This window comes from Cavia porcellus, unplaced genomic scaffold, assembly GCF_034190915.1.
Source record: "Cavia porcellus strain 051 isolate PalLab524CR breed Dunkin Hartley unplaced genomic scaffold, mCavPor4.1 scaffold_25, whole genome shotgun sequence".
NCBI classification, from domain to species: domain Eukaryota; kingdom Metazoa; phylum Chordata; class Mammalia; order Rodentia; family Caviidae; genus Cavia; species Cavia porcellus.
The window spans coordinates 1,054,897-1,077,968 of NW_026947508.1; the positions used below are offsets into that span (position 1 = coordinate 1,054,897).

Genomic DNA, 23,072 nt, shown 5'->3' on the forward strand with positions numbered 1-23,072 from the left:
AGGCCTGTGGCACAGGAGAGCCTGGCCCGGGCCTGGGCTTTGGGCACATGTTGCTGCTTCTGCTCCACCTCCAGGCCCTCTTGCTCCCCCGAGACAGCTGGGATCCACTTGGAGATCCCTGTAAGTGTTAGGGATTGGGTAGGGGGCCCAGGACAGAGAGGGACAGGCTCCTAGCATGGGTAGTGTGCGGGATGGGCTCCAATTGCCGCCCTGCCAGAGTGAACCACGGGGCCCATCCCCGAGGCCTTGCAGCTGCATCCCTGGGTCCTGGGAGGTCCCCCAGCTGTCCTGCTGGACGTGGGTCTGGTGGCCTGGGATTTCCTGGGGTGACTGACTGCTCTCCTGGCAGCTGGGCATTCCTCTGGCCCAAATCCTTTGGCAGCTGGGCTGGAGCTGGCGGGCAGGATTAGTACGGGGATTGGTGGAGGGTGGGCAGGGTGGGGCCGGCAGCCCCCGCCCCCCATGCAGCTCTTCCGGTGCCCCAAGGACCCTGAGGGCTGGTAGGCTGGCTTGTGGCTGTGGGTAGTGGTCGGGCCAATGCCAGCAGGGCCTGCGGACAACCCAGGGGGTTTTTGGGGGGCTCTGAGGGGGAGGAAGACAAGGCAGAGGAGAGCAGGGGAGCCCCAGGAGCCTCTGCACCCAGCACCACCACTGCCATCTGTGCCAGCGAGGGCCCTCTGTGGGCTCCAAGAGCCGGCGCTTGGCCACCATTTGGGGATGCCCGGCCCCCAGCTGTCCACCGCCAGCCGGGGCACAGGAGCGGTGACGGGCCTGGCCGAGGTGCTGCTCTGGGTTGGAGGGAGTGTGGCGGTGTCACCAGAGTGGCAGCTTGGCCTGCTAGGTAAGGGCAGCAGGGATGCACGAGGCCCCGTGGGGTGGGGGACCATCCGTGCCGCGGCTGGAGTCACCTTCCCGCTCACACTTGCTCCCTTGGGCTTCCCTCTGTGGGTCATGGGGGTTCCCCGGTGTTGGCTGCTGCACCCGTCAGCCACTCAGAAGCCCCCAATTCCCCCTACCCCTAAAGAAGGGCCTGGAGGCCGAACTTTAGCAGGCCAGGCTGTGAGAGTGGGTCCTGGGCTGCCGGGTAGGGCCAGCGCCCATGCGGTGGCCCCAGAGGCGGCTGAGGCTACCCTCGGGTGGCTTGCTGAGGGTTCCAAGTGTGGCTGCTCGGGCCTCTCTGTGCACCAGCTCCCGCTCTTGCTGGCAGAGGGGTCGCTCCGGGATCCCTGCCTCGGGCCACAAGGGCCTGTCTCTGCCTCTCCATTGAGCCTGTCCCCCACACCCGTGTCCCCACCTGTGCGTCCCCTGGGGAGCTCAGCCTCCTGTCCCCACCCCCCTCTGGGTCTGCAGCTCCCTCTGCTCATGTAGCAGCAGCCTCTTTCAAGAAGACCCTGGGCTGCCCCTGCCCATGGTCCCTGTTGCCTACCCCATTGTGTGGACCTCGTGGGTTGAATTTCTCTGAACTTTGGCACAAGACTTCTTGGGTCCTGGGTTTCCTAGAAGCAGGCATGTGAGCCTGAGTGGACCTGACAGGTCTCTGGCTGGGATCACCTGACCCTGACTGAACACCCTGAGCCCTTCCCTGCAACATGAGTGGATGGAGGGGCAGTGTCTTAGATGAGGGGCAGGTGAGCGCTCAGCTCCCAATCTGAGCCCCGCTCCATGACAGCCTGCCTAGTGGCCCTGCAGAGCACACCCAGGACCAATAGTGCCATGTAATGAGACAGTGACTTTCCTGGGGAGGCAGCAGGAAAGGCTTAGACCCTCAGGAGCAGCCCACACTGGGCTGGGCACTGGGCTGGCAGCCAGGCTGGGCACTGGGCTGGCGCCTGCATGTGCTCTGCATGGTGGCCTCTGCTCTGTGGCTCCCACAAGGCAGCTGGGCCACTGCTTCATCCTGGGCTGTGGGCATCCAGAGCCTGGGAAGTCTGGGTTGCAGTCCCCTGGGAGTCAGGGGTGGAAGGATGACGGGCCTCAGGAGTGTCGAGTGACTCTGGGTGATGACCCCTGGCCTCAGTGGGTGGGGAGGGGTGGTCTCTGCCCCTTGGGCATGCTGGGTCCAGCTTGCTCAAGGCTCCGTCTTCCCTGTGTCCAGTGGAGCGCTGCATGAGCGCCATGCAGGAGGGGACGCAGATGGTGAAGCTCCGGGGCAGCTCCAAGGGCCTGGTCCGCTTCTACTACCTGGACGAGCACCGCTCCTGTCTGCGCTGGAGGCCCTCGAGGAAGAACGAGAAGGCCAAGAGTGAGTGGTCACTCGGGGACCCGGGGGCTCTGGGACCCAGGGACACTGGGTCTGCAAGAAGACGGTGGCCCTGGGTCACATGGTGGGGTGAAGGAGGCAAGAACCTTCAGAGAAAGACCCAGCTGGCCACATTGGGATGGGCCTGGGTGCTGAGTGCTTCCCTGGGCAGCCATGGGGGACAACCAGGGGGCCTGCAGGGGGCACTGAGCTGGATGGTATAGGGCAGGGGCAGATTGGGGGGATTGGAGCAGGCCCAGGCAGGGAAAGTTCTGGCATGAAATTCTGGCAGGCTGCAAGAAGGGCATTTCTAGCATCTTCTGGCTATGCCTGTGACAGGACCAGTGTCCCAAGCAGGGCCCCAGCCCAACAGTTGCCCAGGGTGCTGCCACAGGCCCCAGGAGAGGGCTGAGCTGCGGAGCCCAGGAGGCCCGGAGGAGGGTCCCCACGGCAGGTGCACTGGATAGGGCTCTGCTCACTGGGTGGCATTGGCCCGCTCATCTCATCTGTCTGCCCCAGAGTGACCATTCCCCGGACTGGGGGAGGTGGAGAAGCCCTAGTGCCCAGTCGAGGACCCTCGGGGAACTTTGACACAGAACTGGTTTCCAGGGGCAGGTTGTGGGGCAGGACATCAGTCCAGCTGGGCCCGGACACTCCTGAGGCCCAGTTTGGTGCCAGGAGCCCTCCCAGCCTTGGGGGGCGTCCTGTGGGGTGGCTTTTGTCTGGGCCAAATCTGGGCTCTGTGCTCCCCACTGCCACATGTGCCAGTGCTGAGGTCCCGGCTGGGGTCCAGGCTGAGCCTGGAGAAGACCCTAGGCACATGGGAGGGGTCAGGGAAACATGTTTGGAGCACCTCTGGCTCATTCACCTGTGGAGTTAGCTTTTAAAGGTGGGGTGCTCTGCGGAGCCCCAACTCCGCAGCTCCTTGGTGGGAGCTGTTAGCTGCCTGCTACACCACGGCTCCCAGATCCACTGTGCCAGGCTTCCCTGAAGGTGACTGTGAAGTCCCCCCACACCTGGGCAGCCGCTGCATTTGATGGAGCAGAGATGCGTGGGCTGGACCTGGTGGCGGAGGTGGCTGTGCAGCTGCCTCCTGCAGGCTCCCTGCTCACTGAGCCCCACGCTGGCACTGGCACTGGCGCTGGTGCTGGCGAGACTGGCCTCCTGCAGGCAGGCCGAGCCCCTCCCTCTTGTGGGGGGTGCATGGGATCTACGGGCCAAAACAATCAGGGGAGGGGTCCGCATTTGCTCAGAGCCAGTGGGTGCTGTGTAGAAGGCTTGGTGGGGTGTCACCTGCGAGCACACAGCTCCAGGCTGCTCAGTCCCTGGCCCTGGGACTCTGGGCAGCCACCAGACACTGTGACGCACTGCCCTCCCACCGCCCGCAGTCTCCATCGACTCCATCCAGGAGGTGAGCGAGGGGCGGCAGTCTGAGATCTTCCAGCGCTACCCGGACGGCAGCTTCGACCCCAACTGCTGCTTCAGCATCTACCACGGCAGCCACCGCGAGTCGCTGGACCTGGTCTCGCCCAGCGGGGATGAGGCTCGGACCTGGGTCACCGGCCTGCGCTACCTCATGGCCGGCATCAGCGATGAGGACAGCCTGGCCCGACGCCAGCGCACCAGGGACCAATATCCTCAACACCAAGGGTGGGAACAAACAGAGGGGTGCTCAGTCCTCCCCTCTCACCCTGGGGAAGGATGTATGGGCAGCCTTGGCTGCAGGTGGGCTGTGCTGTGGACTTGAGTTGGCCCCTAACTCGGCCCCAAAGTGGCTGAAGCAGACGTTCGATGAGGCCGACAAGAACGGGGACGGAAGTCTGAGCATGGGCGAGGTCCTGCAGCTGCTGCATAAGCTGAACGTGAAGCTGCCCCGGCAGCGCGTGAAGCAGATGTTCAGGGTGAGCATGGGGACGCATGGCTGGGGGTGGGCGGGTGGTCCTCGGGGGCGTTGGCCTGAGCCTTTTGTGGGGGGGAGCCGGGCCTGGGACTATGCATGCCCATTGCATAGCAGGGGCTGAGCATTGGGCACAGGGTCTGTCTGGTGGGTGGGCAGGACCCAGGAAAGGGCCTGGATTCCTGGACCCCCGACTCCATGCTCTTAGCAAGGGTGTCAGTGCCCGGGCAGGGGCGTGACTGGCAGCGGCTCTCGCCAGCAACCCTGGTGTCAGAGGTTATGAAAGTGCGTCCTTCAGCTGTACTGCAGCCTTCATTGTCTGTAATTAGCTCTCTCTCTGCAGAGCCAGGGTACACTGAGGGGCGGGAATGGGCTGAGCCAGCAATCCCGGCCCTTCGGCCTCCTTGCTTGGCTGGAGCCTGGCAGGAATTCTATGAGCAGAAGCACACACAGACACACACGTACACTCATGCACAGGCACTCACACTCCTGGCCTGACATCTCTGCTGTCTCCTGTCTGACATCTCCTGCCCACTGCTCATGCCGAATGGCCGTCATGCCCAGCTGGAGGGAGGAGGGCAGCTGGCTGTGCACCGTGGCTCTGGGAGGAGGTGGAGTGTGGGGTGCCTTGTGGGCCCCTCCCGAGAGCCCTGGTGGGGACAGTGCCTGGGTGCAGAGGTGGCAGACAGCTGGTGTCTGATGTCAGACCCCTTTCCCCTGCCTGCCTGGGGCTGCCCCTCACACCGTTGCACCTGCAGGGGCAGCCCTGGGCTACCAGGCCCTTCCTCAGGGTGAGGCTGCTGCAGGGGCCAAGCAACAGGTGACCCAGGATGCAGGGCTGGAGCAGCCCTGGAGCAGAGGACCAACGCCTTCCGGGTCAGAGCGTGAGCTACAATCGCAGCTCCAGGGCTCAGCTTGGTGAGCGCCCTGTGTGGTGGTAGCTCTTGCCTGCCCCGTAGGTCCCTGAGGTCCTGCTGTGCATCCTGCGCCCGGTGTGATGGGCCTGCAGCCAGCTCCGGCCTCCCCGATAATTGGCGTCTACGGGACTGTAGTGGAATCTCAATACTGCTTGAGGCAGCCTGGAACTCCTAATCAGAGCGCAGAGCCGCGCGGCAGATGGAGTGCCTTTAACATAATTGCATCAAATCTGATAACACGGAACATGGGCCGAGTGCCCTTGCCCTCGGGCCTGACCAGCCCAGAGCACCTTGGAGCCCTGAAGGCTGGCTTGGCAGAGGGCATAGGAGAGACAGCGTCAGGCTGCCGTGTGCTGAGTCTAGGATCGAGGCTGGGCTGCTCAGGCCCTGTGGGCCCCACCTGCGTGGCACTTTCCCTCCAGCCCAGAGCAGGCGGAGACCCCGCCCCAGGCCCCTGCCCCTGCTGCCCATAGGGGAGGGCATTGTCTCTGGAGAGTGACCGGCAAGTGCCCTTGTCACCAGGGTGCTCTTTGACTTGCAGTGTGCACTGGCCTGGCTGGCCCGGGAGGGGTGGTCAGCTCCTGCAGGTGAGGCTGTCCCTCTAGGCTCACGTCAGACACCATGGTCCCAGCTGGTGGCAGCTAAACCCTGTGCGAGTGGCTCTGGGCCATCCCAGCTGTTGCATGGGTGCCTGGTGTGTGCCCAAGGTCTGCTGCATGTCCGACTCCAGACCAGACCTCCCCTCTGAGTCCCCTCTGGTTGAGGGCAGCGTTGCCTGTGTCCCGGTGATTCTGTGGTGCCATCCTGTGGACGCCACAGACTGCACGGCCATGTGGGGAGGGGGCTGCTGTGCGGCTGGCAGTGGCCTGCAGCCTGCCCTCTGGGCTGCCGCTGCTCTGGACTGTCCTGTTTCCCAGCACCGAGCTGGGCTCCCCTAGCTCCTTGGGAGGCTCCGGGTGGTGACAGAGCCCTGAGGCCCCACTGGGGGCTGGGAAGAGGCCCTCTGGTCCTCCTCAGAGACATTTTTCCCTGCACGGATGTGGGGTCTGCAGCTGTTACGCACCAAGGGCTCGGGCGATGTCTGTAGACAAGGCCTCTGGGGACAAGACAGGGCACAGGACCTGCCCTTAAGGCTCACGGTCAGCAGAGGTGAAGACTGAGCCCCCCAGAGCCAGGGCAGGGTCCCCAGCAGCTCTGCCAAGGTCCTAAGCCCCGGGCAGCTGTGTGTCCGCGGTCAGGCCCCAGCCCATGTCCTGAGCAGTGCCATTCTGCAAAGGGCAGGGACCCTGCTGACTGAGCTGTACTGCAGCAGTGCCATCTGGATCTGGTGAGGGTGTGCGTGTGTGTGAGGGACAGAGTGTTGGTGGCTCTGGTGGGGGCGATGGTGGGGTCTGTGCCATGTGAGGAGTCGGGGAAGGTAGGTCATATTGTGCTTCTTAGGGTCACCTGGTGACTTGACAGAAGAGGCAGGGGGCTCCGTGTGCCCACCAGCATCTGCGGTGGTGGCATAGGCAGTGGTAGAGGAGGGAGGCTGCCAGGTGGTGGGCCCCAAGGACCTGATGGTGACCAGTAGCCTCATCCTGCAGGAGGCAGACACAGATGACCGGCAGGGGACGCTGGGCTTCGAGGAGTTCTGTGCCTTCTACAAGATGATGTCCACGCGCCGGGACCTTTACCTGCTGCTGCTCACCTACAGCAACCACAAGGACCACCTGGACGCTGCCGACCTGCAGCGCTTCCTGGAGGTGGAGCAGAAGGTGAGGCTGGAGGTGGCTTGGGGCCCGGGGACCAGGGGGTCATGGCAGGCAGAGAAGGCCCTGAGTTGGCTTCTAGTCTCCCTTCCCCAGCATGGGCCGTGGGGACTGCCAGCAGGTGGGGAGGCCAGTGTTTCTCTCTAAAGGCCTCTGTGTGGCTCTGTTCAGACCAAGGACACCTTAAGCTCTGATGTAGGCCAGGGCTCTGTGGCCCTGGCTGTGAGAGTGGCCCCAGCCTGCCCCATCAACTCTGTTCCAGCCACATGGCTGGCCAGCTCCAGAATGGCTGGCTGCATTCATCCAAGTGCCTGACATGCACCCCGGTTTCCCCAGTACTGCCCAGGAAGCCTGTCCACTCTTGGTGGCCATGCCAAGGCTGAGTGCTCCTGGGCACTGCGCTGCTGACCAGGCTCTGGTGTTCTGCGCTACAGCGTGGACCTGCCTTCCCTGAGGCAGGCTGTGGGGCCCAGCCCTGCCTGGGACTTCCTGGGGCCCTGCCCCACCAGCCTCTGGCTCAGAGTCAGCCTCTTGTGAAGGCCATGTCACCACCAGGTGGGTGGTGCTGGGTGCAGGACAGCAGGAGGGGCACCACGGAGATCCTCCTGGGGCTGCCCAAGCCGGGCCTGAGGGCCTGCCCCTCCCCAGGGGCTGTGTGGCAGGTCCTGACCCCTGGCAGCCATGGCTACCTCTCTGCTGGCCTGGTGGTGTCCCTGGGGAGAAGGCGGGCACCCTCATGGCCGGATCCCACTGCCCTTGTGGCACTGGGCAGGGGGTGGGGGTATGGCCCTGGGCAGGGGCGCTGTCCTGGCACTGGCACTGGCATGGGAGGCAGGGCTGGGCATGGGGGCTGGATGAGGACAGGTAGAGCTGACCCTTTCTTCCTGACCTTTGTGCCCGGCTCTTGGAAGCCTCTTCCTGTGGTGGCCTGAGCCCAGGCCCAACCAACCTCCTGTACTTCAGGACCTAATCGGTCATAGCTAGGTCTGGGCTCTGACACATGTGTCCGCTCCCTGGACTGTCACCTCCCACCTGTTGCCTCCCACTCTCCCAGATGGCCCGATGGCTCTGCCTCAGGGCTGGTGCAGGGCTCTGGGGGCTGCTTGGCTTTGGGGATCAGTTCTCTAGGAGTCACCCAGCAGGGACCCAGTGATAGCAGGTGGCTCTGGTGCCTGCTGGCTCCTTGGAGTGGTATGTGGAGCCCTGCATACAGGTGTGGGACCCTCCCTCCACGCTGCACAAGGTGCCCAGCGGATGAGTCCAGAGACCCTACCCCTGCTGGAAGAACCCCAGGCCAGGGACACTGGGTGGTCTGTGCCTCTGGCCTCAAATGTCACCCTGCTGTGGTCAGTTAGATGTGCTGGTGAGATGGGGAGCTGTGGAAGGGTGACCCTCGCTGCCCTGGCCAGCCCGCACTCACACCCCCGACCCGGCCCAGATGCAGGGCGTGACCCTGGAGCGCTGCCGAGACATCATCCAGCAGTTCGAGCCCTGCCCGGAGAACAGGAGCAAGGGCGTGCTGGGCATTGATGGTGAGCAGGTTGGACAGGCCGGGTGGACAGCCCGTGGGGTGGGACAGGTGGCTCCGAGCTCCGAGCCTCAGCAGGGCTGGCTCCCGACCCTCGCTGCCCCACAGGCTTCACCAACTACACACGGAGCCCTGCAGGCGACATCTTCAACCCCGAGCACCACGGCGTGCACCAGGACATGACGCGACCCCTGAGCCACTACTTCATCACCTCGTCCCACAACACCTACCTGGTGGGGGACCAGCTGACCTCACAGTCTCGGGCCGACATGTACGCCTGGGTGCTGCAGGCCGGCTGCAGATGCGTGGAGGGTGAGGTTCCTGGGGAGGCCCCAGGACGGGGCAGGGCGGGGCGGCCGCGCTGGTGTCTTCGGGTCAGGTGGCCAAGCCCCCGCCTGACCGGGTCTGTGCCTGCAGTGGACTGCTGGGATGGGCCCGATGGGGAGCCCATCGTCCACCATGGCTACACACTGACCTCCAAGATCCTCTTCAGAGATGTCATCGAGACCATCAACAAATACGCCTTCCTCAAGAATGAGTGAGTGGCTGGCTAGGCCCTTGGGTCTGTGCCCCACGTCCTATGTCCTTCCTGGGGGAAGTGGTTGTGGTGGACAAGGAGTGGGCTTTATGTCAGGGGGTCTTTGGAGGAGCAGGTGAGGCAGGGTGGGACCACATGGCCAGCAGGAGGAGGCAGCACGTGCTGGAGTGGATGCATAGACCGGCCGAGTCCTTGCAGGGCATAAGCATCCACAGCTGGCCTTGCAGGCGGTGGCAGTGGTGGTGTCAGCCACCAGGGCCTTGGTGGCCCCAAGTTAATTAGCCTTGGGAAGCCACTGCGTCCAGACTTGAAGGGATATTGCCCGGTTGTAGCAGCAGATACCAGTGAGGAAAATCCAGTTAGTTTCTGGAAACAGAAGGCCCCCTCCTTGCTGCTAGTGTTAGTGCTGTGTCCTGGCTGAATGAGGCTCGCAAGCCAGGAGGGAGCTCTTGAGCAATTGACTTAGGAAACTGCACAGGGGCCCAGAGACCCACCTGTGTCTGTGTCCAGCTGTGTGGAGGGCGCAAGGCCCGTGGTCGGCTGGGCCAGGGCTGCAGGGCGGCGTGGACCAGGGATGCTGGATGCTCTCGTGCCCTGGTGTCACTGAGGAGCAGAGGCCCGCAGGGGGCTCTTCCCCCAGCGCTGGGAGTGGGGAGCCTTTGCCCCATCATTGGCCCCTCACGTCACCCGGTTGCCCATCTCTGCTCTGGTTCGTACCCTCTTGGCATGGGTCCCCCGCGTTTTCTAAAAGGATCAAAGCTTCCTCTTGGTAGAAGTCAAAGCACAACGTGCTTATACTGTTCCTGATCCCGCTCCCTGCTCCCGCCGTGTGGGCTGGGCCGCAGCCCTTCTGGTCAGATGGTGCATGCCGGGCTTGGGTGTGCCCGTGCGGCCAGTGCCGGGACCCCAGGCCGGGATCCAGGATCTGGGTCACCAGGATTACGTTCTCTGTCTCTCTGTTGCCTCTTTTCAACCGGAGCTGTTCCCATTGGTTTTCCTGGATTTTCTCATTGCCTTTTTTTTTTTTTAACTGGAAAAATGTCGGTACTTTCTTTCCTCATCCCTAAGACGCCCCACTCCTTTCCTGCCCCCTCACTTTCCCGGCCTGGGGGACACCAGTGGTCTGCACCCCTGTGCTTACCTTGCCTGTGCTCTCGGCCTGGGGCCCAGGTACCCGGTGATCCTGTCCATCGAGAACCACTGTTGCGTCGTCCAGCAGAAGAAGATGGCCCAGTACTTGACTGACATCCTTGGGGACAAGCTGGACCTGTCAGCCGTGAGCAGCGAAGACGCCTCCACGCTCCCTTCTCCCCAGATGCTCCGGGGCAAGATCCTGGTCAAGGTGAGGCCCCTGGGCTGGCTAGGCCCCGATTGGCCGGGGTCTCCCTGCTTCCTGCCCAGTGCTGCCCTTGTGTGTCTGCTCCTCCCAGGGGAAGAAGCTTCCGGCTAACATCAGTGAGGACGCGGAGGAAGGTGAGGTGTCGGACGAGGACAGTGCCGACGAGATTGACGAGGACTGCAAGCTCCTCAACGGGGATGTGAGTAGGGGCACAGCAGGGCCCGGGGTGGTGCAGGGGGCTGCCTCCAGGGCACTCGCGGGGCAGGGTTGGTGGGGCTGCCCTCCGCCTGCCCCCCCTCAGGCTCCCTTCAGTGCCCATTCCTGAGCAGGCTCGGTGCTGATCGTCGCCTGGCCCTGTCCTCAGTCCCTGAGCGCTCTGGCCCTGTGCAGTTCCCACTGCACCTTCTTTTGCCGGCCTCTGCCCAGCATATCCCGGGCTCCTCCCACTTCCGGGCCAGGCCCAGCCACACGCAGGGAGGCTGGTGGTCCTGTCCAGCCGGCATGGCCCAGCATCAGCCACACTGCAGCTGCACCAACGCCAGAGCTAAGCGCTCCTGCAGGGCCAGCCGGCCTAGCCCCAGGGGCGGCCTCTGTGTGGTGTCCTTACAGCCTCCCCAGGGCTGGCTTGGCCCCTGTGGAGCGAGGAAGGCCAGGGAGTCTCTAGGGCCCTGGGTTCAGGGGCTGGGGTCAGCGGCTCCATCTTTAGCTTCTGGTCTCCTCCGGTGCTGCTCTGAGCTACAGCCGCTGCTGGAGAGTGGAGCCTGTTTCCCCAGGGGCCATTGGATGGGAAAATAGTTGTGCGGGAGGCTTCCTGGCTAGGGTGGCTCATTGTTTCAGAAAAGCACTGAGACAGCAGAATCCTGCCTGTGCTGGGTGCAGGCGCACCGCCTCTGCCTGGCCCCTGGGCACAAATCCGTGAGCCTGATGTCTGCCCAGCGCTCACCACAGCCCAGCCCGGGGCTCCTCCACAGCTCGGCCCACCTCCGCCGGCTTCTTGAGTATGTGGTGGCCGGCATGGGTCCTCTGTCCTGTGCTGTCTGCTGGGCACCGCCAGCTCTCCACTCCCTTGCTCTGGGCAGCACTCAAACAGGCAGATGGGCCTGGACCCAAGTGTGCTCGTCGCCTCAGCTGCCCTGGGGGAATCGCAGCCTTGAGAGCTTCAAGCTGCCAGTGTGTGTGCCGTGTCCCGGGGCTGTGACCTGCTGCTGCTGCTCGGGGGACAGGTGCTGAGGGCTGGCCTCTGGCTCCCGCAGGCCTCCACCAATCGGAAGCGCGTGGAAAACATGGCCAAGAAGAAACTGGATTCTCTAATCAAGGAGTCAAAGGCCCGAGACTGTGAAGACCCTGATGACTTCACAATCTCTACCATGTCCCCAACGGGCAGACCTGGGCACAGAGCAGATGCCAACAAGGTGAGTGCCCCGAGGACACAGCCCACACACCGCATGCCTGCCCTGCACCCGGCCACACCTCTACAGACACAGAGGTGACACGCACGTGCACATCGACACACACACACACACACACACACACACACACACACACACATCTGCGTGCCCACGTACCCGTACACATGCCTGTGTAACTTCTGTATGTGCCCTGGAGGATGTAAGCGCTGCCCGCCTTGCTGGAGGGGACATGGGCTTCACCCAGGGTGGTGAGGGTCTCATGAGTGCTGGGGTGGCCAGGGTCTCAGTGACTTGGGGCTGGAAGCTGTCCAGCAGGTGGGGCATGGCTGCTCCGCCTCCACCAGCCACAGCTGAGGGGCAGTGTCCACACGGAGATAATGGCTGACTGGGGCTGTCATGGCACACACTGTGGACTGTGTATGCGCTCATGCATGTATGTCTGTGTGTGTGCAAATGCACATGCAAGATCAGGCCCATACCTCGAAGGTTGGGCACATCTGTCAAAGAGCCCAAGCCAGTGGGCAGTGCAAGGTGGCAAATCTAGGGTGTGGCAGTGGCTGGAGAGCCCACTGGGCTGGGGCCTCAGGCTGGTTCCTAGCCACTTCCTAGGGCCTCAGGGAGGTGGGAGGCAGGAGGCGGGAGGACTCTTTCCTGGCTGTGGCTGTGTCCTGCACAACCAGTGCATTTGGAGGCAGACGTTTGCCTTTCCGCCCACGGCCCAGTGTGCTTGGCAGGCACACATAGGCCTGGCTTTGTTTCAGTCCCCAGGCATCCAAGTGGGACAGCATGGCCCACCTGAAGCTCTGCCCGGCCAGGTGCATGCTGACGTTAAGTCTCTGCTTTCCTTGGCTGGGTGACACCTGGCAGGGACACTCGGGAGCTTGACTGCCTCATGTCTGAGCAGCTGCTGGGGTCTTCCAGGAATAGCAGCAGCAGGAGGAGGGGCTCAGGCTGGGCCACTGCAGTGGGAGCAGGGCCAGGGAGCCGGGCTGGACCACACTGTCCAAGAAGGCCTCGGGGCCTCGTCATTCTCACCATTACCTCTGTCTCCCTCGTGCAGAGCAAAGCTGAGGAGGACACGGAGTCCGGGGAGGATGCCGGGGTCAGCAGACGCAACAGCCGCCTTCTCATGAGTAGCTTCTCCAAGCGCAAGGTCCGGGCCGCTCCTGGGCTGGGTGCTAGTGGGCTCAGGCTCAGATGCCTTGATGGCCCCTTCTGGCCTGGCCAGTGCCTGAGCTCAGACACCTGGGGCTGCCCCGAGTTGCAGGGCCTCGGGGGAGCTGAGTGGCTGGGTGGGAAAGGCTTGGCAGCCTATGTGACTGCCAGGAACGCAGAGGGCCCAGCCAAATGAGGGCCCCGCAGGTCACGGCTCTGTCCTCTGGCACAGAAAAAGGGTAGCAAGCTAAAGAAGGTGGCCAGCATGGAGGAGGGGGACGAGGACCCGGACTCGCCAGGAAGCCAGAGCCGAGGGTCAGTGCCCTTCGAGAGGCAGGGGAGTCACCCTGGGGGCCTGGGGGCGGTGGCCCCACGCCCTTCTTTGCATGCCCCCCTTGGGGCCTTCCCCAGACAGCTGTGGGAAGGAAGCCAGTGTCCCAGTGACAGCCACAGAGGGATGTGCAGGTGGCATGGGCAGCCTGGCGGCTGGACACTGGGACAGGGCTGGCGGGTCGGTGCGATCCTGAGGCCCCACGGGTTCTGGGTTCCTGGGCCCATCGGTGCTCCCTCCCCTTCTTTAGGGCCCCAGCCCTTGTCCTTCCCGGTGCCATGTGTCCCTGGTGGTTGATGGGTTCTTTGAGATAGGGGTTCTCATGCCACATGGGGCTGGCACAGGTCCCTGGGACACTTCCGGGGTTCATGGCAGCCTCTGCCCACACCTGTCTCTCCCCTCCCTATCTGCTCCTTCCCTCCTGGGGTCTCCCAGCTGTGTCACTCCCTGTCCTCTGTCCCTCCCACTGTCAACTCCCTCTCCAGCCCCTGCACATGGCTGGGACCCTGTGGTCACTGCTCACTGCCCCGCTCAGTGCCTTCCAGAGCCCACATCCTCAGAGGCCCTCCTGGCTGGGCAGCAGCCTCGTCCCCCCCAGGCTCAGAAGCCTGGGGTCTTTGCAGTGACTGGCACCCTAAGAGGCCTTTGCCCAGCCCCGCATGGCCTGGACCTGAGCCTGACGGGGTTGGCACCTGCCACAGCCTTGGCATAGTGCCCCAGGTCAAGTGGCCTCTGCATGCCCTGCCCATCCACTGGGGGCACAGAAGGACCCGCCTAGCCCTGGAGCCCCAGAGTGGAGCTGGGTACCTGCCTGGCCGGCTCTGAGTGGGAGGGCACCACAGGGCCCCGACCACCTCTGCCACGCCTGCAGGACAGCCCGGCAGAAGAAGACCGTGAAGCTCTCCCGGGCCCTCTCGGACCTGGTGAAATACACCAAGTCCGTGGGTTCGCACGACGTGGAGATGGAGGGTGAGGGCCGCGGGCGGGCACAGGGGGGCCCAGAGCCGGGCTGTGCATCCCCGAGGCCCGAGACTCACAACACGGTCTGCGCCGCAGTGGCCTCGAGCTGGCAGGTATCATCCTTCAGCGAGACCAAGGCCCACCAGATCCTGCAGCAGAAGCCGGCGCAGTACCTGCGCTTCAACCAGCACCAGCTCTCGCGCATCTACCCCTCGTCCTACCGTGTGGACTCCAGCAACTACAACCCGCAGCCCTTCTGGAATGCCGGCTGCCAGATGGGTGTGTGAGGCCAGGGGGTGGGGCGTCCGTGGCTGTGGCCGGCTGGGGACAGCAGCCTTGTATCTGTCCTCACCCCCCAGGTGTGGACAGATACAAGGTGTGGCTCTCCTGGGCCAGCAGCCTGGGAGAAACCCCACGGCCCTGCCCTTGTGCAGTTCTGTCTGATGGAGCCCGGCGCAGGGACCCCCTGCCAGGACATTGGGCTCAACCTCTCAGCTGAGAGCTCCAGGCCCACACACTCAGAGGGGGGGAGAGCTGCAGGCAGGGGACACAGTGGCCTGGGGCACGGTGTGAGGACAGTCGCTGACCCCAGGACCATCCTTCCTTACCCGCAGTTGCCCTGAACTACCAGTCGGAGGGGCGGATGCTGCAGCTGAATCGGGCCAAGTTTAGTGCCAATGGCAACTGTGGCTACGTGCTGAAGCCCCCGTGCATGTGCCAGGGTGAGGCACAGGGCACGTGGCCACTGGGTGCACAAGGCCGGGGGGAGGCTGGGCCATCACCTGCTCCCAGGATACGGAAGGTGGGGGCTGAGCCACCTCTGGCCGCCTGTGATGGACCCTGCTCTGCCAGGGCCTTGGGTTAGGAATCGGGGAACCCATCTCTGTCCTATGGAGCCATGTGGGCACTTGGGGCGCCCTCAAAGTCCTCAGCCTGTGCAAGCTCCTGACTGCCCCATCTCCACGCAGTCCCCATGCTTGGATGGGGCTGATGGCTGCCACTGCCCCAGAGCCCAGCTGCAGTGTTTCTGGGGTGCTGGCTGCTCTGCTCACGCCTGTGTCCTCTCAGGTGTCTTCAACCCCAACTCCGAGGACCCCCTGCCTGGGCAGCTCAGGAAGCAGCTGGCTTTGAGGATCATCAGTGGGCAGCAGCTCCCCAAGCCACGAGACTCCATGCTGGGTGACCGAGGGGAGGTAGGGTGGACCTGTGCCAGCAGAGGGTGCTGTGAGCCCCTGCCACCTTTGTCCTGGTGTCCGATGCCATCCCCACACTGTCCCCAGATCATCGACCCCTTCGTGGAGGTGGAGGTCATTGGGCTCCCGGTGGACTGCAGCAAGGAGCAGACCCGTGTGGTGGATGACAACGGTGAGCACCCCAACGACAGCCTGTGCCCATGCTGGGGCAGCAGCCCAGTCTGGCAAGAACAGGCCAGTGCACATGGCATGCCGCAGGTGCCCTGGCCTCTGAGCCCCCAGATCCCTGGCTGTCTCGTTCCATGCCGCAGCCCGGTCACTGGCCTCCTTCTGCTCAGGGTTTAACCCCATGTGGGAAGAGACGCTGGTGTTCACGGTGCACATGCCTGAGCTGGCGCTGGTGCGCTTCCTGGTCTGGGACCATGACCCCATCGGGCGGGACTTCATCGGCCAGAGGACGCTGGCTTTCAGCAGCATGATGCCAGGTGGGCGGCCAGGTGGGCAGCTGGTGCTGGCAGGACTTCTGCAGTGGCCCCAAACACAGAAGCCCTACTCCTGCTGGCTTTGTGGGGGAGCAAAGCGGGTTAGCCCACCAGGAGGTCCCTGCAGGCTCCACAGCGCCCCTGGGTGTGCTGGGGGGTGGAGCCACCCAGGCAGGGCCGCCATTCCCACTCAGGCTGAGGGAAGAGCATGAGCCACTGGACAGGGTGGGGAGGCCCTGCTGACCACATGCCGTGCCCCAGGCTATCGGCACGTGTACCTCGAGGGGATGGAAGAAGCCTCCATCTTTGTGCATGTGGCCATCAGCGACATCAGCGGTAAGGTGAGTGTCGTGTGGGAGCAGGCTGTGCCTGGGGGTCGTCCCTGGAAACGGAGCCCCCATAGGGAGCCCGCCAGGCTTCCTCCTCTACCCCATGTGGGTACAGTGGTGCTGGCCCAGGAGCCTGCCAATGCTGACCTTTGAGTCCCTGCCCTGGGAAGGAGTCCCCTGGTGCCCCCTCCATGCCCTCCACCTGTGCCTGGTTCAGTCACCCTGGTGGCCTCACCCGGGAGCCCTGACTGCCTGACTGACAGGGATGGCACACGTGGGCTCCCAGGGCCTTCTCCCCACCACCCCCACCCCAGCCTCCCTGGCTGCCTCCCCTTCCGGAGCGGTGCACATTTGGCACCTACCGGCCCCCAGCACACGAGCCCGGGCCACGCCAGGGCTGGGGTCTCAGCCTGGGAGCCTGAGTGGCTATTCTAGGCGGGATGTCTGGGCCCTGCTGACCTCTCTTCTGCTGTGCCTGCGGGCCCGGAGGCTCTGCAGGGTCTTGCTCTCTGCTGCCGTCCGTCCGTCCATCTGTCCATCTGTCCATCTGTCGTGTCCGCCTGTTTCCATGGGCCACAGGCCCCCTCCCTGGCCTCTGGGGCCACTCACCGGCCTTTGCTCTGTCTCTTTGGTCTTGCAGTGGGCTTCTGTATGTCCCAAGTCTACTTTTAGAAGCTCAGCCTTGTTAGGAATCTCGAAGGTACCCGGGCGCCTCGGGCCAGTGCAGCCGGCGCCCCTGCATGCCAGGCCCCACTCATTAGCATCTGTGACTCCTGGTAGCATTTTGGAGACCGTCAGTTCATTTGACATGGGTCATGACGTGGTTCCGGGGTCCCCTGGGCCATTCTCAGCCAGAGTGACATTTATGAGGCAGATCCAGGATTTAGCCGAGGCCACTGCCTCCTCCCCAAGGTCCCTCGTCCATCTCCTCCTTGCCCTCAGGCGTCTGCTTCTCCGGTGTGAGCTCTGCCCCTGCCCCTTCCCCTTCCCCTTCCTCCCTTCCCTCTGTGTCCCCCGAGCTGTCATTTCTCAGCCCTCTTCCATTCCCTTGTTAGTCTGCCAGTGCTTGGGCGGGACGACATGGGGCCTGGCCCGCCAAGCCTGAATCCTGGATCTCCTTCTAAATGGCATCCCAGCCTACATTGACCAAATTGCACTGGATTTGGGATCTTGAATCAGGGTGCTGATTCAAGTGCTGACCATGTTACTGCCTCTGCCAGAAGGGCCCTGGTCCTGTACTTGGTACAGAGCAGCCCGTCCTGGGGAGTGGTGGGTGCTGTGGGGTCTCTGTGGGATGCAGGGGTGCCTGGCATGTGAGGACCGCTGCTCTGCACTTGTGAGCTGCAGCTGCCCTGTGCTCTCCAGCAGGGACCCCGGCGGGGACTGCAGGAGCAGCCTATGCAGGGATCTCCTCGCCCAGCTGGACAGGAGATGGCTGTGGCCTGGCAGGCCAGGAGGCTGCGTCCAGCTAGGCAGTGGTCCAGCACCGAGCCAGCTGGGGATGCAGGCAGAGCATAGGGCCAGGTGGGAGGAGGTCATGTGGAGTCCATAAAGGCTCCTGGAGCAGTGTCCCTGCAGGGTCACCAGGAGCAGGGGGCAGGGCTGGGTGTGTAGGCCTCGGTGCACCTGGCTGTGTCTGCTTTCGTGACTGCTGCTGCTGAGGGCTTGGGGATGTGAGCCACAGTGACCGCAGACCCCTGCTTCTCTGCATGCCGCAGAGTGAGCCAGGTGTGGTGGCCAGGGCTGGGACTGGGGCTGGGGCTGAGGTTGGTCCTTGAGAGCTCATGGAAGAGCAGTTCCTGCCTCCCCCCAGACCTCCGAAGGGCACGTTGCTGGTCTGAGAGGGGTTCTGTCAGCTCTGGTGGGGCTGCTGGGAGAATCCCTGTGGCTGGCATTCCTCATGCTCTCCGGCTGGCCAGCCCAGTGGTGCCTAGCCCATCCCAGTAGGGCTCTCTCTCTCTCGAGCTGCAGCCACAGCTGGGCTGTGGGTCCCTGGCGCTAGCTATGTGAGCTCCTTCTTTTGCAGGCCAAGCAGGCCTTGGGTCTAAAAGGCCTCTTCCTCCGCGGCGCAAAGCCCGGCTCCCTGGACAGTCATGCTGCTGGGCAGCCCCCACCCCGGCCCTCCGTTAGCCAGCGGCTCCTGCGGCGCACGGCCAGTGCCCCAACCAAGAGCCAGAAGCCAGGCCGAAAGGGCTTCCCGGAGCTGGTGCTGGGCACACGGGACGTGGGCTCCGAGGGGGCAGCTGACGATGTGGTGCCCCCCAGCCCCGGCCCCACTCCTGAGACCCCAGCCCATGATGGGCCAGGCAGCAGCATCTCCCGAGGTAAGGCACCCGGGGTGGCAGCAGTGGCTGCTGAACCCAGGAGCCCCACGCAGGTGCGACCTCTACGTGGCCTTGAGGGCTCTGGGCCTGCTGGGATGGCCGCCACATGCATGAAGTGTGTGGTGGGCTCCTGCACCGGCGTGGACGCTGAGGGCCTGTGGAGGGAGCAGCCGCCCAGCCCGGGTCCTGTGGGCAGGCTCACAGCCATCAGCCAACAGCCCCAGGCCTGGGTGGACCTGCCGGGGAGCCCCTGTGGCCTGGGCCCTCGAGCCACCCCAGGGAGAAGCAGAGCGGCCTCTAAGAGTTCCAGGGCTCAGCCTCAGGGTGCAGGTGGCAGCGGCTCTATGTCCTCGGACTCCAGCAGCCCAGGCAGCCCGGGCAGCCCCCAAGGGGCCCCCTGCCCACCTGAGGGTGCCCACAGGCAGCTGGGGGCGCTGCAGGGAGAGATGAATGCCTTGTTCGCTCAAAAGCTGGAGGAGATGAGGAGTAGTTCCCCCATGTTTTCCACGGGTAAGGCCAGCTGCTCCCCCGCACCGTGTCCTCTGCATATCCGGCATGCCTGGGCTGTGTGTCCCCCGCTCTGCTCGGCTCTGCTTCCGTGTGCTCCTGCAGCCCTGTCTGCCCTGGTTCCTGCCCCTCTGCCCAAGAAACCCCGGTACTCTGTGGGTGGCATGAAGGGAGTTTATGTCACGCCCCTGCCTGACCCGGCCAAGCCTCCTCCGGGCCCAGAGCTCCCCCTGCTGGAAGTATGCTGGAGGACGGTGGTGTAGCCAGAGGGCGCCCACAGATGTCCTGCATCCTGGGCTGGTGCTCTGGTCTGGCCGCGGCGCCTGAGTCTGCAAAGGGCTGAGACTGCTTCCCCTGCTCTTGGGCCTGTGACTCTGAGCAGCTGTGGGAGGCCACAGCCAATCCTGGCAGACAGTGGGTGGAGGGTGGAGCTGGGGCGCCAGACCCCAGCGTGGACAGGAGGGACATGTGCTGGGCCCCTCACTCTGCTCCGCACCCTGCCCACCTCGCTGTGCGTCTGCCCCTAGCCCGGCCCCACCCGGCTGACCTTGTTCTCCTTTCTGTCCCTGCACCCCGGGCTGCCTTCGTAGTTAGGGACTGAGAGCCGTGAGTGCCAGGTAACAGCCCGGCCCTGTGTGCCCCGTGTAGCCCCAGGCCCCAAAGACCTTGTGAGTGGGCACAGAGCCCAGGCACCTTGTCCGTCTACGCCCCAGCCCCAATGGCGGCAGGGAGGGAGACACTGAATATACCATGTTAGCTGTGTGCAAATGGATAGGCCTGGCTGCTGGGGGTCGGGGGGCCCTTAGCCCGCTGTGCAGGGGCTGGAGGGTTCCCATTTTGACATGGCTTTCCTTCCCCATCTCTCACCTTTGACTCATTTTCCCCTCCTCTCCCATCTCTCTGTCTCTGCCTGTCTCCCCAGACCCCCGCCCCTTCTCTACACAGCGACCCATCTCCCCCTTGTGCAGCCTGGAGCCCATCGCGGAGGAGCCGGCCCTGGGCCCCGGTGCCCCTGCACAGGCAGCCACCCCCACCAGCCCTCCCAGGGTGCGGCCCCCGTGCTCCACGGGGCCTGCGGCCAAAGCGGCCAGTCCCCCACGGACAGCTCAGGGACCTTCCGGGCCCCTCCAGCTCAGGACTGGGGGCCAAGAGGACAATGAAAACTCTCCCAGAAAGCTGCTCAATGGTGGGGGGCCTAGTGGGGCATGCGAGGGGGCTGCTGGCAGCCAGACAGACAGCAGGAGCCAGCCTCGAGCCCTGGGTCTCCTGCCTGTGGTCAGAAGGGCCAAGAGTGAGGGCCAGGTGCCCTCGGAGCCCCCAGGTGTGTGGCGGCCGCTGGCCGGGCCCTCCCCGACGCCTGCCATCTACTCGGACGCCACAGGCAGTGACCGCATATGGCAGCGGCTGGAGCCAGGCAGCCACCGAGACAGCGTGTCCTCGTCTTCCAGTATGTCCTCCAGCGACACTGTCATCGACCTCTCCTTGACAAGCCTGAGCCTGGGCCTGGGCCGAAGCCGCGAGAGCCTGGCAGGGACCCCTCTAGGCCGCCTGCCCCCACGGCCCTGCTCAGCCTCCACTGTCCGCCCGGACCTGCCTCCCGTGACCAAGAGCAAGTCGAACCCCAACCTGCGGGCTGCGGGCCAGCTGCCGCCTGCGCCCGACGTGCTGCGGCCCCGGCCTCTGGCCCCACGGCTGCCTGGCCCGCGGCCCCGGCCTTCCTGGGGGGGCCTTGCCCTGCTGGGCCTGCCGGACTGCCCGGTAGCTGCCAAGTCCAAGAGCCTGGGAGACCTGACGGCAGATGACTTCAGCTCCGGCTTTGAGGGGAGCTCTCGCAGCCTGGGCCGGGGCCTGGGCCCCCCAGGAGGGACGCGGCGGGACGCCCTGACCGAGCAGCTGCGGTGGCTCACCGGCTTCCAGCAGGCCGGGGACATCACATCGCCCACCAGCTTGGGCCCGGCTGGGGATGGGGCACTGGGGGGCCCTGGCTTCCTGCGGCGCTCCTCCTCCCGCAGCCAGAGCCGTGTGCGTGCCATCGCCAGCCGGGCCCGCCAGGCTCAGGAGCGGCAGCAGCGGCTCCGGGGCCTAGACCCACGAGCACCCCCAGAGGAGGAGCGGGGCACCCCGGAGGGTGCCTGCTCTGTAGGCCTGGAGGGCTGTGTGGATGCCGCGGGCCCCCCCAAGGGCACCCCAGAGCAGGTGCCTGGTGCTGCCGATGGCCTGCTGCTGCTGAGGCTCTGACCCGGCCTCCTCACCCCCCTCCTCCAGCCTGGGGAGCAAGCGAGGCCACGTCTGGCCGTGCAAGAGCCTGGGATGTGTAAGACAGAACTCAGCATTAAAGCGATACGGAGCCCTTCCTCATCCTCCCTGGTGTCCAGGCCCTGTGTGTGTGGTGAGCCTATCCCCAGGATGTCCACTGCCCCAGAGCTGGGCTGTCCCTGCCCCCCACGCCTTGCTCCTTCTGAATGACGGTCCTCCGTCCGGGTGTCCCGAGACTGTAAACTTCTGGACACAGTTCCAATAAATGTACTCACACCTGCTCCCTCAGCCTCCCCGGCTGCTCCCCAGGCAGTCCCAGCACGGTCCCTGGAGGGCTTGGTGGCCCCAGCTCTGCTCTGGGAGGCTGTGCTGTACCTGACCTCTGCCTGCCCCAGCGCTTAGGACAGCAGGCAGGAGCACCCCAGTGACCTGCAAGGCCTCGGTCCTTTGGTGCCTGCAAGGATCTAAGAGCCTGCCACTAACCAGGACCGAGGCAAAAGCACTGCTCTTGGGGCCAGGAGCTTGGGACGCAGTCATGGACCCCATGCACATTTGTGTAGCCTCAGGAGAGCAGCCGTGGGCAGCCACAGGGCCAGTACCACCAGCTCCAGGCTCAGCCCCCAGGCGCCTAGGGCAGGTGCGCAGGGAGGGTTGGGCTGCTGCCAGCCACGGGCGGGGGACACTGCTGTGCCTTCTGGAAGAAGGCAGGAGGGCAGAGGCTACCGTAGCCTGGAGGACACATGGCTCCTACACCAATGGCAGAAGACAGAGCCAGGGTGTTCACAGGCCTGCCAAGCCTGCAGCCCCTATCCCAGCTGTATGTGCCCCTGTGCCCAGACCTCTGCACCACCACCATCTCCTCAGGCCCAGCCTGGGTCCTGTAGGCACCCAAGAGCTACTGCACGACGTGACCTGGCCTGCAGCCCACTTGAGCCTGGCAGGGAGGCTCTGCAGTGGCACTGTCTCCTCTGGGGGAGGGCTCCAAGGCTCAGCCCTGACCTGGCTGCAGGAGTCAGGGTTCGGGAGGCCATACTAAGCCCGAAAGCTTCCATCAATGCAGGCCCAGGGAGCACAGGAAGTGTGGCTTGGTCACTCAAGGACCCTGGCCAGAAGGAAGCAGGGGGCTTTGCCCTAGAGCCACAGCAGGGAAGAACCTTAAGACATGCCAGGCCGCCACTATGACCACCCAGCACGGTACCTGCTGTCCCCTGGAGGCCACTGAGGGAGGCGGTGGGGCATACAATGGCACTGGACGCAGGGGCAACAGGTATTGGTCCAAGACAGGAGGCTTCGGAAGACATCCGACCTGTCTCCTTGGGTTGTGCCCTGGGTTGGGCTATAGGCAACCTGTACAGCTTTGTGCCAGGAGCATGGCGGTGAGGGGGGGCAAAGTGGCAGCTGTTGCTGCAAAGGCAGAGCCCAGTGAGCCTTGCTTCGCCTGCTGGCCCTGCAGTTCTCAGCTTGCAGCCGGGCTGCCTCAGGGCCGTCCTGCTCCCGGAGTGGGTAGCTCCCAGTGCCGTCCCGTGCGCACACAGTTGGCCCCCACACTGCCCCTGGCGGGCACTGACCCAGAGCACCAAACAGGACCTCAGGTCCACCCCAGGAAGGCTGGCTGACCCCCAGATCTTGCAGCTCTCTGAGGCCGGGCTCAAAGCCACAGTAGCAAAACCTACAGCAGCCGTGTGTGTTAGCTCCAAGAGCCCTCGAGGGCCATCCGCGTCGCGTCAGCCTCTGTCCTCGAGGGCCATCCGCGTCGCGTCAGCCTCTGTCCTCGAGGGCCATCCGCGTCGCGTCAGCCTCTGTCCTCGAGGGCCGTCCGCGTCACCTCAGCCTCTGCCCTACGGCTCTTCAGCCAGAAGAGCTGCTCAGCGTCTTGCCCTCCCCAGAGCATGGGGGAAGGGGACAGAGAGACGGGAG

The 23,072-nt window shown here is 64.5% G+C and overlaps 1 protein-coding gene across 1 annotated transcript; it reads left to right on the top strand.

The window, feature by feature from the left end:
* The first annotated feature begins 702 nt into the window (after positions 1–702).
* Plch2 (phospholipase C eta 2) lies at positions 703–21,436 on the top strand. The gene is made up of 22 exons (XM_063235337.1): positions 703–841; positions 2,096–2,242; positions 3,628–3,870; positions 4,010–4,140; positions 6,640–6,810; positions 8,243–8,336; positions 8,441–8,644; positions 8,750–8,870; positions 10,041–10,212; positions 10,301–10,408; positions 11,463–11,621; positions 12,679–12,771; positions 13,006–13,088; positions 13,976–14,073; positions 14,161–14,343; positions 14,679–14,786; positions 15,133–15,257; positions 15,345–15,429; positions 15,596–15,742; positions 16,001–16,080; positions 18,095–18,392; positions 19,822–21,436. The coding sequence occupies exons 1-22, from the start codon at positions 718–720 to the stop codon at positions 21,135–21,137; spliced, it is 4,290 nt and encodes a 1,429-aa protein (XP_063091407.1). The 5' UTR covers positions 703–717; the 3' UTR covers positions 21,138–21,436.
* The last annotated feature ends 1,636 nt before the right edge of the window (positions 21,437–23,072 follow it).

Excerpts from the sequence above, each read along its gene's own strand:
- Plch2 (XM_063235337.1), top strand. The coding sequence starts at position 718 with ATGCCCGGCCCCCAGCTGTCCACCGCCAGCCGGGGCACAGGAGCGGTG. Across the intron at positions 8,337-8,440 it reads GGGCGTGCTGGGCATTGATG|GCTTCACCAACTACACACGG; the intron begins GTGAGCAGGTTG and ends GCTGCCCCACAG. Across the intron at positions 18,393-19,821 it reads AGGCAGCAGCATCTCCCGAG|ACCCCCGCCCCTTCTCTACA; the intron begins GTAAGGCACCCG and ends CTGTCTCCCCAG.